We start from the raw sequence: 18409 nt of genomic DNA on the forward strand, positions 1-18409 counted from the left end.
TTTTGTTTGTTTGTTTTGGGGTCTCGGTCAATATCTTGTGACCTCGTCAATTGAGGAGTGTAAAAAAAAAAGGGGGGGGTGTTGGAGCGGGGATGAGTGGAGAGAGCTAGATGTGCTTACTCACTTAGCTTGTAGAATGACAGTTAGGTTTTTGATTGGAGAAGTTAAGTGGCATCAACAAGTATGCACTGAAGGGACGGATTGAACTTAAGGGAAACGGGATTGGACGCATGCTCTCTCTCTCTCTCTCTCTCTCTCTCTCTCTCTCTCTCTCTCTCTCTCTCTCTCTCATTTGTAAGTTGTTTTTGCTTAAGTTATAAGTACGGTGTGCCGCTATTGGTCACTTTTCAAAGAGACCTCTGATGAGCTGTGTGCCTTTCTCCCTCGCGACCGCCTTTGGAAGACATTACCCTCCCCTCGCTTCCCCTCCGTCAGCCGAATCCAAGATTAGCGGCGACCTTGTGCAATCATTTTCCCTCTCTTCCGGTCCTTTTCCAGGCTAAATGCTCATGAACCCGATACGTGTAAGCGGCCGGAATTAGGGGGATGGTTCCTCTTAAGTGGAAAAGACGATTTTGAGATGGATCGGTTGGTTAACCCGCTGCTCTCTCTCTCTCTCTCTCTCTCTCTCTCTCTCTCTCTCTCTCTCTCTCTCTCTCTCTCTCTCTCTCTCTCTTTTGTGAAGGTAGGTAGATAGACATGGCCAATCCGCAAAATTTTAAGAAAAATAAGATATGGATTAGCCTGCGCTGTTTATCTTTATGCATTTTTCGATTTCGGTTCAGTTGTTTTGGGTATTCTGTCTTGCCGAATATCCGTAACCTACCCAGAAGCTAAATTTGAAAGCATTGTTTCATTGATCTGATTGTTCTTTACTTCCTCCTCCTACCCAGATGAATGTAGTTTTCAAGTTAAGTTTGGCAGAATACTTTTGTTGGAGTTCAGGATTCATTCATGAAATTCTTCCCTTAACTATAACCTTGATTGTTCTGAGAAGTCATTCAGAATATGGATTCAGGAAATGTCAACAGTTTTTAATCTGTTATTATGTAATAAAAAGAATTAAGCGTTGACTGATGTTTATAGTTAATCAAGTAGTTAACATTTTTTAATGTTATTATGTAAGTACTAGAATTAAACGTTGACTGGTGTTTGTAAATAATCAAGTAATTACACAATGTCATGATCTTTTTTGGTCCACTTGGACTACGCTAGTACCAGTAAGGAGGGTGCTCCACTTCTGCCCTGTCAATTCCTTTGCTATCAAACACAATACGTTACGACAGGTCGTTTGCATTAACTACTCAAGTCGGAAGCGAAACTGCCTGTAGTTTCCATTATTCTGTGTCCCAAGTAAAACCTGACACTTTGTAAGCAGTTCACAAAACACCTCACGAACAAATGTGAAAATTATTTAAGTGACACTAGGAATGCGCTTGCTACTTATCGGTGCTAGATTCACGCCACTAGAAATCCTAATACCGAGTTCCCAGATATATTCATTGAGAAGAAACCAGACAAGTTGCTCTAACTAAATAGCATACTGATAAATAATAAAATATGGACTAATGAAAATTGGTAGATGATAAACATAAGAAATACAGGCCCATAAAATGGGCAAAGTTCATAGTTAGGAAACCAGTGTAACCTTGTTTATTAAAAACTCCTGCTTAGCTGATTTGACCCTAAACGTCATTCATTCTTTTCATAAAATTTTGTGATCATCTTTGCTTCTAAATTTACCGCCAAATTTTTATGAAAATTGGTCATTTTTATACGGAAATAATTCCATATTGAAACTTAACTACATTATAGGCAGTTTTTCAATAGAAAAGTATGGAAGGTTGTAAATCTGAAGATCTGTAGCTGTATCCCCGTCACCAATGTGCGGCCTTGATGCACAAGTTTCAAGGCTCCAGTTGTCAATAAAGAATTTGGGTTTAACACTTATTTCGATTCAAGAAAAGGGACAAGAGTCCAAGTGTATAGTTGTTGATTCATGTTTGTTTGTACAGGGTTAAGGATTTTGCCGAGCTGTCATTATTCTAAACGTGAGCGCACGGGAACAGAAAAAGCTTTGAGGCCAGGAACTTTCATTGAAAGCTTCTTCTGAAAGGGTTGGGAAAGCAGTTTAACCGTTTTAGTTTTCTGTAAAAGAAAACTATTGTGCCAGCTTTGCCTGTCCGGCCGCCCTCAGCTCTTAAAAACTGCTGAGGCTAGAGGGCTGCAAATTGCTATGTTGATCATCCACCCTCCAGTCATCAAACACCAAATTGCAGCCCTCGAGCATCAGTAGTATTTTTTAAGGTTAAAGTTAGCCATAATCATGCATCTGTTAACGTTAGGACAGGTCACCTCTTATATCGAGATCACCGAAAGATAGATCTGTTTTTGGTGGCCTTGATTATACGCTGTACTGAAAACTCGACTTCGGTGAAGAAACTTCGGCGCATTTTTTACGTGATTGTCTTGGATGCTAATGTGCCACTGTTGACCTGAACAATAATTTAGGAACTTATTTAGTGCAGCTGGGTGAAGAAGTGCATGGGGCTAACAGCCTCATCCCTAATTAATTATTGAAAACAGGAACGTTTAACATCTTGAGGCTTACCACTTCAGGGAAAAGAATATAGGTTTTGTCTTTCACTTTGTTTGGTTTTATGTACAGCCCTCCACAGGGATAATTCCTGTCTGGCGGGCCCTTGTACGTTTTCGAAATAAGATGCTTCTTAAATTTTATAATTGTCTTTCAGTGTTTTCTCGTCAGTATTGTAGATCCTGCAGAATTTTGCTTTCTTCTTGTATGCTCTTCACTTCTGACGGTATTTTGTTGTATAGTCTAAGACAACTCACACCTTATTTTGCGTTATTCCTGTGCTCGCTCTCTCTCTCTCTCTCTCCGCAGTGTTTGAAATCTTACTTCCTCCATCTTGTGATCAGTACATAGACACTGCTTAAAGGCCTAACTTGGAAAGTTGCTCGTATTTCTGGCTAGAAATTTGACTCGTGCAACTGATGAAAGTAATGTGCAGTATTTATGGTGTCAAGTAGCCTAGGTTTTAACCCGGTATGCATCCACCTTTGCGGCATGTTTAGTACGAGCCCATTGGGGATTACCGTAAAAACATAGACAAAAGACTGTGAATACCGTAAAGTTAATGACCCCCAGGAAATATCAGTCCTAGATAACGACCCCCGAAAACCCTTGGGGATCACACTAGAGGAAAGATCCGTAAGGTTTAACCGTTGAATAAAACATGGAGGTAACGCTGCAACCAATGTGTTGTCCTGGTTGTGCTTTTCTAAGTCGTCTTGTTCATTCTGCCAGATCCCAGACATGGCGTAGGAGTCTTGGCTGTGACCGAAGGTCTAGGGAACGCTGCATTCTGGTATTCATTCATTGCCTCTCCGGACGTTTCTTTTTTTACCTCATATGGTGACGGGCTTGAGATGAAAGTCAATGGAAGCCTCATTACAGGTTGAGGGATCAGATTGTTGGCCCTTCTTGCTGCTGCTGTTTTTATAGCATCCCTTATTGATAAACCCATTCATTCAAAACACTCATGTTTGAGATCTCTGTAATTTGAGCGCACGGGGATTGCTAATTAACAATAAACGGTACGTGGGTTATTTGCCTGTCAGGACATATTAGCCTTATTTAGTCATCATTCATATTTCGCCAAATTCAGTATCGTTTGTACTTGATTTATAAGTACAAAAAATCGCAGAATGTTTCTCGGTAAAACCTTTGTATTTAGTACTGAAGCATGTGGACTACATACCAACGAGCCGTGTTCGGCCGGGGGTTCGAATATTCAGGTTGACATCAGGCTGTCTTGGTTAACAACAGAATTCTTGGAGTGGTAATCAGTTACTCGTGAGTGTGATTTGTCACGTTTAAAAGCATTAGACCTTTATTAAGCGGGTGAATAGCTGCACACAGGAAAATTTTGAGTGTCCTAATGCGTAGTTGAGAGAGAGAGAGAGAGAGAGAAATGAACTGTTGAGTTTTTGGTTTTTGCCCTTGGTAACAAGGACGGGAAGCGTCGAATTTGTTAGCCGGTTTCAAGTGAAAGAATCATCTATTTTTAAGCCTTTGTGGTGAAAGTTTTTGTTATTAACCCCTTGTAGTGAACGGAGATTTGTTAACCTCGTTTTTATACTTGAAGCCTTAATGTATATATTTGTTAATTATTTATCTACTTATTTTGTGACTATATAATGGAACACACAACTTTTAAAAATTTTTCCATTGGTTTAAACTTTTTTTTTTTACCCCCCTTTGTATGGAAAGCAGCTCATTAGTTTATATCCTGAGTAATATCTAGTGAAAGAAATCTTATTTACCCTTAGCAGTGATACTAGATTTCATTTTGAACGATTACATAGTGCAAGATGTTGGAACCTTGTATTTTATCAGTTTTAACCCTTTACTACTGAGTACAGCATCAGTTTTTAAGCTGTGGAACTGACAAGATAATGTACTGTATACTAAAATGTACTAGGAAAATGGGTTTTCTTGATTTTTTTTTTTAGCACGTTTTACTGACAAACCATGTTTGTTATATGCTCAACTTCGTAGCGTTCTCCTGGGCACTATTGTTTTTGTTCTTTTTATAACTGATGCCGGAGTTACAAGGAAAAAGTCTTAATTACTACTACTACTACTACTACTACTACTACTACTACTACTACTACTATTATCACCACCACCACCTCGTACTGTTTACCGTTGCTTTTATAGACTCATGAAGGTTTGGTCGAATTCGTTGTTATATATTGTAAGTAACCTTGATGCTTACTTCGTTTGGTAAGTGTTACTGTAGCATTGTAGTGAATACGTGCTAGTAAGGCCAGTAGATATTAAAAACACCCTCTTTGAAGCTGCAGTATTTGTATGCTAATGGTTGCTCCTTGTTTTTCTCTTCCCTTTGCATCTCCTGTCCCTGCCTCCTGCTGCTGCTGCTGGTGTTGGTGGTGGTGGGATGCCGTGACGTGGAACGGGATGCAACGGCGGCGTGCAGACCATCACCGGCAGCATGTCCACCTTGACGCCCCCAATAGCGCTAGAGAACCCCGAACATCAATTCCGTGTCGACTACATCCAAGACGTAGCCTCCCAGCCGGACTTCGACTACCCCGAAATATTCTACGAGCATACTGAAATACTATGGAAGGACAAGGGAGTACAGGCCTGCTATGATAGATCCAACGAGTACCAACTCATAGACTGCGCTAAGTAGTAAGTACACTTTATGGATATCTTCCTTGTTAAGGAAGGCTCATAACGGGGCATTCCCATGGCTTTGCCCAGTCCTCTTTGATAGCGATATTTCTCGGTTATGTAACGCTCTGTCAAATGTCACTCTCTCATTTTCGCCATATATGCTCCTATTATATATAGTATATGTACTTGTGTTCTTGGTTGAGTCATTGGGAGATTTATTCGTTATGGGGCTTAATATGTTTTTCTTGTGTGGAATGTATTATCATACAGTTGGGGCACAGTTGAGGTGATGTCAGTTTTATAGGGACGTGAACCTAATTTGCGACAAGATATGGGCTTGCTTCTTTGCCTTTGCTAAATTCATGTTTTAGAGCTGGATATTATTCGTGTTTAAATTTTTCCATTGAACTTTGTGGGAACAAACTGTATGTAGGTTTGTTCTACGCACCGCTGGCCCGGTGTCGGTTTAGGAAGATGAATTGGCTGGTATGGAAGTTTCTGCACGTTGGAAATATATGTTATGTGTGTGTGTGTGTGTATTATATATACACACACTTATATACCATAGATGTACAACGGGTGCAGAAACTTCATACGAGCTAATTCTTTTTCTAAACCGACTGCTGGCCAGCAGTGCGTAGAACAAACCTACATACAATTTGTTCCCATAAAGCTCTGTGGAGCTGTATATATATATATATATATATATATATATATATATATATATATATATATATATATATATATATATATATATATATATATATATATATATATGTGTGTGTGTGTGTGTGTGTGTGTGTGTGTGTGTGTGTGTGTGTGTGTGTGTGTGTGTGTGTGTGTGTGTGTGTGTGTGTATATATATATATATATATATATATATATATATATATATATATATATATATATATAATATAAGGCCCTAAGTATCGTAGATCAGTGTAGACTGAAAAAGAAAATAATTTTCCGGGAAAAAAATTTTACATGAATAATCCTGCATTCCACAGTTGGGAATTAAAAGGACTATTTACGCACTGTCAGTTATGCATGCCATTCTCTGAGGCCAAGTACGCAAGGCGTAGTTTCGTACACTCTTGGGGGTAAATGCAAGAATCTGATCATAAAATAATTAAGTAATTATCGCGGAAAATCTTTTATTTTCTGATGACAATTACATGTAAGTGTAATCATAATTGTCGTCTAGTTTTCCCTTCCCATCAGAGAAGTCCAGTTGTTCATTGCTGTGTCCCGTGTTTCCCAGCAGACACATTGCGCTGGCGAGCTTCAGATGATCAAGCTTCAAGTTAACAGTGAGACTGCAGGTGTACCGAAGTTCTCCATTTTAATAACCCCGTAGGGGTAGTGCCAACAGTACACTTCATGCGGTGCACTGTAGACATTACTTAAGGAACTTTGCAGCGTGCCTTCGGCCCCCAGCTGCAACCCGTTCGTTTCTTTTTTTATCTCCTTTCATATTCTCTCATCTTACTTTCCACCGTCGCCTAACAATTGGTTCATAGTTTTTTCCTCCTGTTACACCTTTCAGACCTTTTAATGTCAATCTCCATTTCAGCGCCGAATGACCTCATAGGTCCCAGTGCTTGGCCTTTGGCCTAAATTCTGTATTAAATTCAATTCAGTTCGATCCATTTTAATAGTAATTGAGAAATGTTGGTTGCCATTGTCGGATCCCTCCCCTCTCTCTCTCTCTCTCTCTCTCTCTCTCTCTCTCTCTCTCTCTCTCTCTCTCTCTCTCTCTCTCGTGTGTGTTGGGAGACCCCTGGATAACGTGCAGTCTGTAGGATTAAGTGTTCTTCAACACAACCGTACAAAGAAGGCTTTTGCCCAGTGCCAGTTATTGAGTAGAGCAATCATTGAAGTGGCATCATCATCGTCTGGGTTTAGAACGGGAAAGGAATGTCCGTCACAAATCGAACTGCCCATTGGTATTCGTTGCAGGGAAGGCAAAAGCACTAAAGCATTTTCTCTTATGACGATAGGCACAATTGGCAAGGTCGATACAGCATGCGCCACTTTTTTTATTTTAATTTTTCTGTGAGCTATTATGGGTGTGTGGCAGAATAGGATAAGTGGTGGCATTTGATTACTGTGTCGTCATGGTTGCAGGAGGGGATTTAGAGTGAGGGCTATCATCCTTGTTGGGATAGGTATTTCCGGTTTGTTGGCAGTTACGACCCTAGTTATTATTTGCGTGTGAGTCAGTCAGGACGTATAATTATACCTTGGACGAGTGATGAGTACACCCACTCCGTATTTTAGGACTGCTGATGCACGGCCCACGGGGGTGGGGATGGGGAGAGGGGGTGGGGGGAGAATTGGTTGGTCGGCCTGGCGGTGGGAGGATGATTTGTGGATGTAGCGGGAGGAAGGGAATGGGGGGGGGAGGGCTCTGGAGGCGTGGTTGGGTTTGACACACTTGATCATTGGTTGTTGAAAAGGGCATCACTGAGAGGTCCCGGGAAAGGTTTTCCAGACAATGGTCAGTCTGTCTTGAAATATGCGCTGTAGATGGTAATATATCTGAAACTAATTTAGATGATGTACTTTGGTTTTTTTTATATAATGAAGTTATTCTAAACATTTCTTAGAAAGTAAAAATGTCCCTTTTAATAATACCTGCTAAATCTTTGAATGAGTGCGCACCTATTTGTACTGTAACTTGAATGAGTGGGAAGTTAATGCAGTTTGATTCATGCTCATGAAGTATGTCCGGAGAGTGAGTACTCTAGTACCTTTACGTGAGAACGTCAGTACACCCTTTCAGTTCATAACCAAGTAACATGGTTTTTTTTTTTAGTCAAAGAAGACACTGCTGATCAGTTCAGTTCAGAAGTCTGTTGAATGACGGGTAGCCTCTGACATTTGTAGTTCTCTTCGTCAACTCAATTCATTGTGCAATGCTGCAATACTTTTACATTAGAAGCGCTATTTCTTCACAGCGGCGGCCGCATTTTCTATTTTTGAGACATGCAGTAAAATTATGCGTCACCAGTTTTGTCTTGTCACTAGTTCATAGTGGTTAGTAGGGAAGACGTAACTCGTTTTGTGTACCCAGTGTTCGATATATATTGTATATAACGAGAGAGAGAGAGAGAGAGAGAGAGAGAGAGAGAGAGAGAGAGAGATTGTGTGGGAACCCTCCAATGTTGGCTGATGTCTGCAGTAAAGGGAATAGGACATTCACGTCTATAAGAGGGAGGTGGGGCGAAGGGGTCAAGGGGATGCTGTCACAACGGAGATCTACCCCCCCCCCCTCCTCCCCCTCCTCCTCACGTCATGATAACGGTTCATAACCTCTTGCAACCCCCACCTACCCTGCGAAACGATATGTGACTTACTACATAACCATCCTGTCTGCTCCTGCCTTCTACCCCTGGTCCTATAGTTTGTGAGGAGTACCGCCACCCGGTCGGTGGTGGTGTTCGTCGTCGTGTGTGTCATCTTTTAGTTTATAGGTAATGGCTGATTCATCGTCCTCATTGCGAGGCATTTAACATCAGGACTTTCCGCCAGTAACCGACTGCGGTTGCTTGGTCATGCTCGTTCTGTGCGAGGGATGCTGAAATCTTTTTGACTGACCCACAGGTCTTCGGTATACAGTCCCTCAGCCTTAACTCTCAATGGTCCTATTGTTTGTCCCTAGGTCCTTGTGCCACCTTATCTGAAAGATCTATCATTTTAGCTCGCATGATTCTGAAAATACCGGTGAAACTAGTTTTGTCGATGAACACACATCTTTGATGAAGTAGGCGTAAATTTGTCGTGCATGACGAGATCCTAACGGGATAAACACGCAGCCTCATCAGGAGCATTTGTTGAAGATCTTGACATTATTCCTCTATAAACAAAGCGATTCCATAAGATTATACATCAGAATAGGTGTTGCTGTACCATGGAGAAGCGAACGAACCTCGATTCCTTGAAGGGAAGCCAGTGCCGCTTGTGCTAGGGATGCCAGTGCCGCTTGTCTGATTTGTTTTGTTTGGAACGAACAGAGCCAGTGGCCCGGCGTTCTTTTTTCTAGTTAAATATCCAAGTTTAAAAGATCTCTCGTTCTGGTCTGGCTATCTTACCTGGGTGGAAAGTCTCATTTGTGTCGTGATATCTGTTCTTATTTATTTTTCATTAATATATCTGTTATTGCGTAGGTGCCTTAACAAGACCCGTGATCGAAGGTTGACGATAAGCTGTCAGTCGGGTTGCCCCCATCATTTTATGTTGGGAGGGAGGTGGCGAAGATATAGATCCATTCAGATTAATTGTGCCTATATTAACCTCGGAATTGTCAGGTGATGGGCCAGTTGAGTAACGCTTGAACAGGGAACCCAAGTCAGTCAGTCATTTTGGCATTCTCCTCTGAACTTTTCTATACCTCTCTTAGGTTAGGTGAAATAGAATACGTTGTTTCTCCGCCCAGTGAGTGGTGGACAATGATCTATAAAATAACTGGGAAGGAGAAAGTAGACAGTATCAAGATGTTAGACCCACTTGCTGTTTTCTGTTGGGTGGGGGTTGCCTAGCTTTTTAAGCTTACCTTTCGGTGCGTGGGCGTCAACAGCCCTTTAGCATGGGCTGTGTGTTGGCGCACGTGTAGCATGTAGGCGAGTAGAGAGAGAGAGAGAGAGAGCGAGAGCACCAGCGGCGGGTGATGTAAGTGACCGTACCTTTTGAGGGCTGGTCACTCTCACAGATACTCATTGCTTGTAAAATGCTGTAATAGGGGCTGGCGCGCCTCTTGAACTGTTCTGCAGGCAAAGCTGTACTTGTTTCTTTTCGCCAAGAATCTGGTGAATTACTGCAAACACATGTTAGTTGCGCATATTTTGTCTTTGGAAGTTGGTTTAACTTGAATGTCAGTACCCCATATTCCGGGAGAGGATGGGACGGGCTAGGCACGATCCATTAACCGAATGTGCGTGTATTGATGTAAGCCGTAACTCCTGATAGTCGACTGTTTTGGTATGCAGCCTTTGGGTGGAGAGAGAGAGAGAGAGAGAGAGAGAGAGAGAGAGAGAGAGAGAGAGAGAGAGAGTACTCCTTCAAAATAGGTAGCAACCTATAATTACCTTTAGAGACCCCAGTGAGATAGTCCTTGCCCATATCGGAGCTGAAGCCTCTCTCGCGTTATGTTTTGTCATATAATAATGGCAGATGTGGTTGATATCCAGTTCTTCGTTCCTTTTGTTCTACAACATAATATACGCACGCTTCTTCTTCTTCGTTTAACGTGCTTTTTCCCATTTTTCATATGGGGTAAGCACGATGCCTTCTTTTGAAGGACTTTGATTTGGCGTTGGGGTAGGCCGTAGCCTCGATCGGCTACGCACGCTAACACACTTGATTCTTGTGTAAACTGTCGTGATAGATTTCCTTTTCATTTTAAAGCATCCAGTGGAAAAACCTTTTTTTAAATCATGGAAATAGGGACTGTAAGAGCTTAGTGTGGCTATTAGGCATCGGTGGCATAGCGTTGGCTTTATCTAAATTTGACGGTCCCTCCAAGTGTTTCTCGCCTTACTCTCGAACTGACGGTCTTGTGTTTTCGTGCATTTGACCTTACTCGGGTGCCAAGCCCCCTCTCTCTCTCTCTCTCTCTCTCTCTCTCTCTCTCTCTCTCTCTCTCTCTCTCTCTCTCTCTCTCTCTCACTGTACCTCTGTTGATATATAAAGTGAAATAGGTGCCTAGCTGTTAGACGACTCTTGCTAGTCTCAGTAATTGTGTGTGAGATAAATAGTGAAAACCTAAACTTTTAAGTATTCATCGCTCCGTCACAATGTATATCGTCAAAACGGGAGGTCCTCGACGAGGTAATCCTCACCTCTCTGGAGTGAAACCATTCATAAGGCATGACCTCCCTCGCTCGCTCTCTGCCTTGTCGCCAAAGCTCCACAGTTCGTTTTCCTTTAGGAACGCTCTCTCTCTCTCTCTCTCTCTCTCTCTCTCTCTCTCTCTCTCTCTCTCTCTCTCTCTCTCTCTCTCTCTCTCTCCCGCCACCGTCGCTTCCTCCCACCTACCCCCGCCGCCTCTTCTGACCGCCCATTCATTTCTTCCCACTTTTCCTCTCTTGTCCTCTCTGCCGTCTTCTATCACTCTACCCTTTACTGATTTGAATCTCTCTCTCTCTCTCTCTCTCTCTCTCTCTCTCTCTCTCTCTCTCTCTCTCTCTCTCAAAAGTGCCTCCCTGTAACGTAGTTGTTGTTTGTAGTTCCAAATGTTCACGAAGTGCGTTAGCATCGACTAAAAGTGTCGTCGTAGCATTCAGGTTGGGGTGAAGTCGGTTACAAGCTGCAGGCATCGTTGTTGGTGGGGGGGGGGGACCTCTTGAGGGTTTACCGACTACGGGACAGACTTGAAAAGCTATTACTTGAGGCGATAAACACTTAACCTCATAATCGAAGTTAGATGAATTTCTTTCCTAACCATAATAGCTCTTTAACCCCTTGTAAATTGGCGTGTGCTTCTCCTCGCTCCTGCCATCTACCCTTTTTCCTCTTTGAGACGATGAAGACAAGACCCACAACCTCCCGTCGAGTTGTTGAGAGGGTCATGGATGTGGCGCCGTGGCACCACCACAGAAGTCGATCGCGTACTGGTCAGATGCTAACATGCTCTACACAAAACAAAACAAGGAAAAAATGCGCCGACGTTTCTTCTGCGCAGTCGAGTTTTCTTTACAGCGTATAATGTTGTATGAAACTTTCAGCCACGGCCCGCTGGTGGCCTGTGTTGTTGGTACTTATAGAGGTGTCAGACGTACGATTTTGGCTAACTGTAACCTTAGGTAAAAAAAAAAAAAAACTACTGAGGCGAGAGGGCTGCAATGTATTATGTTTGATGATTGGAGGGTGGATGATCAACATACCAATCTGCAGCCCTCTAGCCTCAGTAATTTTGAAGATCTGAGTGCGGACAGAAAAAGTGCGGACGGACGGACAGACAGACAAATAGCCATCTCAATAGTTTTCTTTTAAAGAAAACTAAAAATGTATATAGCCTTTGGTGCTGCTCCACTTGTCCGGTTCATTTCTTTTTCAAGCTGAATCTTCCTTAAGAAGTGGTATTCGCTCGTTCAGTTTCTGTTTGATCTCACCTACCTAGTCTTTGATTAGAAAATGAGATTTTCAGTGGGTGTACAAGAATTGAAAAGAAGAATCTTGCATAGGTTTGGTGGGTTGTGCATTACCAAAAGGAGTATGCACGAGGCTATCGTACGGGCCCACGTTCCAGATGACATGGATTGTGTGTTTTCTTGAACTTAAAAACTTTAGTCAGCGTTTATATAACTACGGAATAAACCGGGAATGAGAAGAAATTGATAATTCTGGCTGTTATTACTTTTATAATTTTGGGAAAGTCGGAGCGCTAAGTTTGAACGCATGTTTATTCATATTTGTTCTCAGTCAGATTTGACCGTTTGAATTAAACCACTCAAGGGGAGTACATTATCATCAAGTTTATCATTGGAGATTTTTATAGATGGGTAAAGATTATATAAGTAACTGGATTTAAACTGTTGCCGTGACGAGATCAGTGAAGTTAGGAACACAAACGATAAAGAGATGTCTGTTACCCAAAAAGGTTACGACCTTATAATATGGTAACCGTTGAACGGTCATATTTAACTTCCTGTTTGTTGTGTAGAGAACCCACACACCCAAGATGTGCGGGATTGCTGTCACAGTTCCTGTACACTCAAATACGCATTGGCATTATTACAGAATGCACGGAAAAACATTAGATAAGAGGTTTTGAACGCCATGTCTCGGAGTTTAGCCTGGAAGTCGAAAAGCATGTTTTGATTTATTTCAGTCTTTGATTAGTGAAGTGTTAGGAGCAGCAAAGATAGTATTGTTGTTATTGCCTCAGCAATTCTGTTGATGTGTGTAGAAGGTAAGTTCGAGACGTCTCGGGACCGTGGTGGAATCTTCCGCTGGGGCACTAGACCAGATATGCCACATCCTGTCAAGAAAGCATGTAAGGGTGGGTGAGTATGTTCTTGTATTGAAATTGTTTTTACTGATAATTTAAATGTTAGAGTGATAAGTTAAATGTTGTAAAACTAGATCTGCTTTCTTGGAAGTATATTAGAACTCGTAGTTGATGGCAACAGCTTGAAATCGTCAGAACAGAACGAAAGTTTGAGTGCCCAGTGGTTTGTGATGCCATTTATATGTTTCTATTTAATTTTTAGCGCAACAGATGTGCTCTAAAGCGACGGTCTGCTTATGCCTCCGTGAGAAGCTACTGTTAGGCCGTGGAATTAATTGCTGTTTCTTTTACACGGGTTCCATCCGTGATTCATGGATTGCGTAATGAGTATGACACTGGCTGGTCTTTGTTTTAATAGTAACGTCTTAGGTGCAGAAGTTGTTAGGATGGACACATCTAAGCGAAGACACGTCGGCTTTTGTGGAACAGTAAATTCAATGAATACTCCATTTTAACGACCAGCGTAGTCTTGAGCGGAACATCAAAAATTAGAGTTAGAAAAATAACTCAGTGTGTAAACGTACTGTATTACTGTGTGACGTGTTGCTTTTTATCAGAAGTTATGTTTTCTAAATGTTTCTGTATGTTAGTGGAATTCCAATGTTCGCGACTGAGCTTGAATGTGTTGTATGCGTGCGCGCGCGCGCTCACTTGATGAAGGGAAAGGGAGGGGTCCCAGGGAGTAATGGAGGGCAGCGCTTACAATCGCCTCTTCTTTGTGCACGTGCAAAGGCGTCGGGAGATCGTGAAGGGGTTTCTTGTTAAATCTACTGACGCTTGGAGGGCCAGTCAAGGAAGAGGTTTTAAGGGGGGGATAAGCAGCAGTCAAGGCAGGACGATAGAGACTCTCTCTCTCTCTCTCTCTCTCTCTCTTTCTCTCTCTCTCTCTCTCTCTCTCTCTCTTTTCTCTCTCTCTCTCTCTCTCTCTCTCTCTCTCTCATATGTGCGTGTATGTGTTTGTCACTATTTTGGTCTGATGTATTATGTACGTAATTATTATTTGCCTAAACCACGTGGCATGTGTTGCAAACTTTGAATAATGTGCAAACATAGTGAAATTATCCATATTGAAAGAATTTTTAAAAAATAATGCATGAGTATGGGATAGAAGATGATTTGGACAAGATCAGCCATTTTTATTATTTTCATGTTAGTAAAAGCGCTTTTATGCTTCTAATGGAAAGCATTAATTACTTTGTACATCTAGTCCGTCCATAAGGCAAATAAGAATGATGCTTTGTAGTGTTATTTTTTGCAATCAAAAGAAATCTGCTTCACGTTTCTTGGGCGAAAAGTTGTCATTTTTCCCCATAGATTTAACAAGTCGAAAGGGAGGTTACCCGTTCTCTCTCTCTCCCCCCCCCCCATTGTTTCCGATGGAAACCGGCTCCCAGAAATGCGTTCTTGTATCATCCAGATAATACATGTTTAATTAACTTGATATTCTGGTATTGTAGACCTGCAGTGAGATATGCAGCAAGATAGTGATGATAACCCAGTATGGGTTGCTTTGTTTGTGCCCTGGTCTTGAAAATGTGTGTGTGTGTGTGTGTGTTGGGGAAGGTGTGTACAGTGTGTACACGTATTATGTAATGCAAATGATAACATGGTTCCTTTGGAACAATTCATGGCAGTTAATTACATCCAGATCTCTTCATAGCAGTCCCCCTGTCCTTTTCTTCCTGCTGCATAAAAGCCTCAGCAGTCTTCCCCCCCCCCCATCCCCATGGCTTGGCATTACATCATGGTTATCAACATTTTATATTTTGTATATGCGTATATTTTAACAAGTTGAATGTAAGGTTGGACATTGTATGATGGACTTAAGTTTCATGAATACAGATTGTCTTGAATCTTGAAAAAATTAGTATAGAATATTGGTGAGCTATAGTGTTCAGCTGATTATTTTAATATTATCCATTTTATATTTAGTTAAGAAAGGCTCTTCACTTACATTGCAAAATTAACCATAATGTTTTCAGAACTTGATGAATTTTAAGAGTTGGAAATCTCAGCTCTCAAGTTTTTGGGAATCATGGTTTTGTTTTTGGACCATGACATTAATTATCTTCATTAGCACCTTGTTATTAAATGTTTTTACCCATTTAGTTCCTCTGGAATGATGTTGAGTACCTCAAGAATTGTGATTTGATTCACCGTGTAGTTACCTTATGCAGGATGTTTTCAACTCCATCGTTGGTGATTGATAATCTGAGTTGTCATCTTTCATTGTATCAGGTTGTAAAGCATTGACAAGTGTGTGTGTGTGGTATGCTGTGCTATACAATAAATGGTGATGTTGAGTGTTTTGAATATTGTTTAGTAGTGGAAATTTTTTGTAGGTTTTAGGAAAATGGAATAATTCTGTTAGAGGGAGTTTGTACTGGGTTATTGTTCAGGTTTTTTAGCACACTTTGAAATGGGGTTGCTAGCCCCATACCCTACCACATAGATATTCAGTCGACGTTTTTTTATATACACCTTCTCCTCATAAATGGGGTGATGGTGGAAGAGGATATTCCTTCCTGGTTTGGTAATGGTGTTAACCACACAACTCGCAGCTTTGGAATATAGGTAGTCAGGAAAGTTGATAGTTGTGTATTCATTGGAACCAATCATTTTCAGTGTGGTCCTGTGCTATAAACATTAAGTACAGTAGATTTTTATATTTTGCCCAAGATTAAGTATTTTTGTTGTCTGTTCACTGTTATTGAAGTGAATAGGGCAAGTGAGAGGAAAATATCACATGTAAAATTACAAGGGGAATGTTACTTTACCAAAACGGTCCAAATTAGTATGTGTGTTTTGTGTATGTTTGTAGTGTATAGTATAGTATAATATAGTATAGTATAGTATAATATAGTATATAGGTACATGCTCACCTTTATATACATTCAGATAGTAAATAGATGGGGCCATGTGCAGGTGGTTTTGGGTGTTGTACAGTATTTTTAGTTCAGCACCTGTATCTATTTTTAGTATTGCTTATGTACACTTGTTCAACTAATGGCCATGGCCTTGGTTGCTTCCATGTGACTCATTGGGTAGTTGCTCTTGTTTGTTCACTGTCATTTATTGAATTCCTTTTTGGTTTGTAGTCTTGATATGCTCAGGTTTGGTAACTAAAGGAAGTAATCTATTGTTATAGATATAAAAAAGTAGTTACAGGTCAGGTGGTTTTGGATAAAGGTTATTATATTATGTGCTATTGTCCTCATCAGTTTTTAAATCAAATGTGTTTTTAAGAAATCCTGGTCTTTAAGAGACATGCTGTACAAATCTCAGTGGGTTACATCTGAATCCAGTGTAAAGTACTGGAAAGTAAGTTATGTTTAATATGTATATGCAATTTGGAAAAATTTTTTGTCAAGGTTATTAATGTGGTTTGGAGAGTGATGATGATGGATATTTTCTCTCTCTCTCTCTCTCTCTCTCTCTCTCTCTCTCTCTCTCTCTCTCTCTCTCTCTCTCTCTCTCTCTCTCTCTCTCTCTCTCTCTCTCTCTGCCAGGGTATTATTAATATTCAGTCACTAATCTTTTACTATTTAGGTCACTCAAAGACATGCAGACATTTGCATATAAATTCTCTCTCTCTCTCTCTCTCTCTCTCTCTCTCTCTCTCTCTCTCTCTCTCTCTCTCTCTCTCTCTCTCTCTATTGTAATTGTTAAAGGCTACACTGCAGTTCTGATTACTTCAGAAGTATTTCAAAGTTGCTTATAAGTTCGGATTGAAATGCATAGTGGAATAAGATCAGAGAAACATCAGGCTTCAGTGTTTTTTATTCTTGGGGAGTTCCTAGACATTTGAAATTATACTGGTTAAGAAATGATGTAAATCATCAAAATGGTTCTAAACATCAATGTTTCTTTGAAATTATAGAACATTCTTCAGATTATTTAAGACTGAGATCTGTGATGTTGCAGTTACACAGTTTATTACCTTAGTGTTACATAAAAGAAACAGTAAGAATCTTTCAAATGACAGTTTCATAGAACTTGAAGCAAGTGGGTAAATTCTGAATTCATATAGTAAAAGTACATTGCTTAAATTAGGTGTGTAAAAATCATGAAGATATTTTCTGAAATAAGCATGTGGAACAGACAGGAATATGATGAATGTAATAGCTTGTAAAGCTAAAGTTCATAAAACCAGACTGCTAATTGTTCTTGTACCTTTTTCTCGGTTTTTCACTAGTCATTGACAGATTGTCAGGGTTTGGGTATGCTGGGATACACCAGTCTCTCTATTAATAAGGCCCAGCATATACAAGAACCATACAGTAATCACTTAAGTCTTGTTTACAAATTTTGTATTTTATGCAGAAATTTTTTCTTTACATCATTTGTTGGTCCAGCTTCAGGTCAGACACATTTTGACCTTGACCCAAGGTTTTTCCACCAAGTTCACGGTGCCCGTATGGGGATAGTGACATCAGCGCACCTCGTGTTGTTCACTGTAGGCATTATTTAAGGTTCTTTGCAATGCCTCTTCAGCCCTTAAGTGCAGCTCCTTTCATTCCTTTTACTGTACCTCCGTTCATATGACTTTTTCAGTGGCTGACTGTTTGAATCAATTTATTATGCAGAAAGAAAACTTATGTGACTCGTGTTGCAGAATTTAGAAGAATCGAAAGCTACTAACTAGGGTTTATGTGAGCCTAAACACATACCTTGAAGCTAATGAATTTTTGGGGGACGGGTAGGGTATTATCCTTGTGCAAAGCCAAAAAGCAAGTTGGTATTGTCAAAGAAATTATAGTGCTGAGTTTAACTGAGCATTAATGATTGATTTGATAGAAAGTATCAGTTTCTTTGTATTATCTTTCAGTTTCCTTGACCGTGTCCACATAGTGAGGCAACCAGATTACACTCCAACTGAGCAAGACATACTACGATGTCGAGTCCTCACTTTAGGCATATTCGAAACCAGATTTCAAGTAGACAAAGTCAATTTCCAGTAAGTTTATTGTATCTGTCATTCCTTGTACTTTTGTTTTTGTTCAGACATTTTAACATTATTTTGCAAATTTTTATGCTGTTATGTTTCATAGTAATGCACTTTTGTTTTAGCAGTTACTAACATTTTAACAAAAATATGTGAAGACTTGAATGTGACTGTGTAGAATAATTTTTTATAGTCAATTTATTGTCAGATCATCATTATGACAGAC

General features: G+C 40.5%; 1 protein-coding gene across 1 annotated transcript in view; it reads left to right on the forward strand.

The window, feature by feature from the left end:
* The window catches only part of Galphas (G protein alpha s subunit), an 89566-nt gene that overhangs the window by 56144 nt on the left and 15013 nt on the right, over positions 1-18409 (forward strand). The window contains exons 4-5 of the mRNA XM_067108755.1: positions 5025-5242; positions 18067-18195. Coding sequence (XP_066964856.1) covers positions 5025-5242; positions 18067-18195 — 347 coding nt within the window. The remainder of the gene's footprint in view (positions 1-5024; positions 5243-18066; positions 18196-18409) is intronic.

The sequence above is a fragment of the Macrobrachium rosenbergii genome, chromosome 9 (genome assembly GCF_040412425.1).
Source record: "Macrobrachium rosenbergii isolate ZJJX-2024 chromosome 9, ASM4041242v1, whole genome shotgun sequence".
NCBI classification, from domain to species: Eukaryota; Metazoa; Arthropoda; class Malacostraca; order Decapoda; family Palaemonidae; genus Macrobrachium; species Macrobrachium rosenbergii.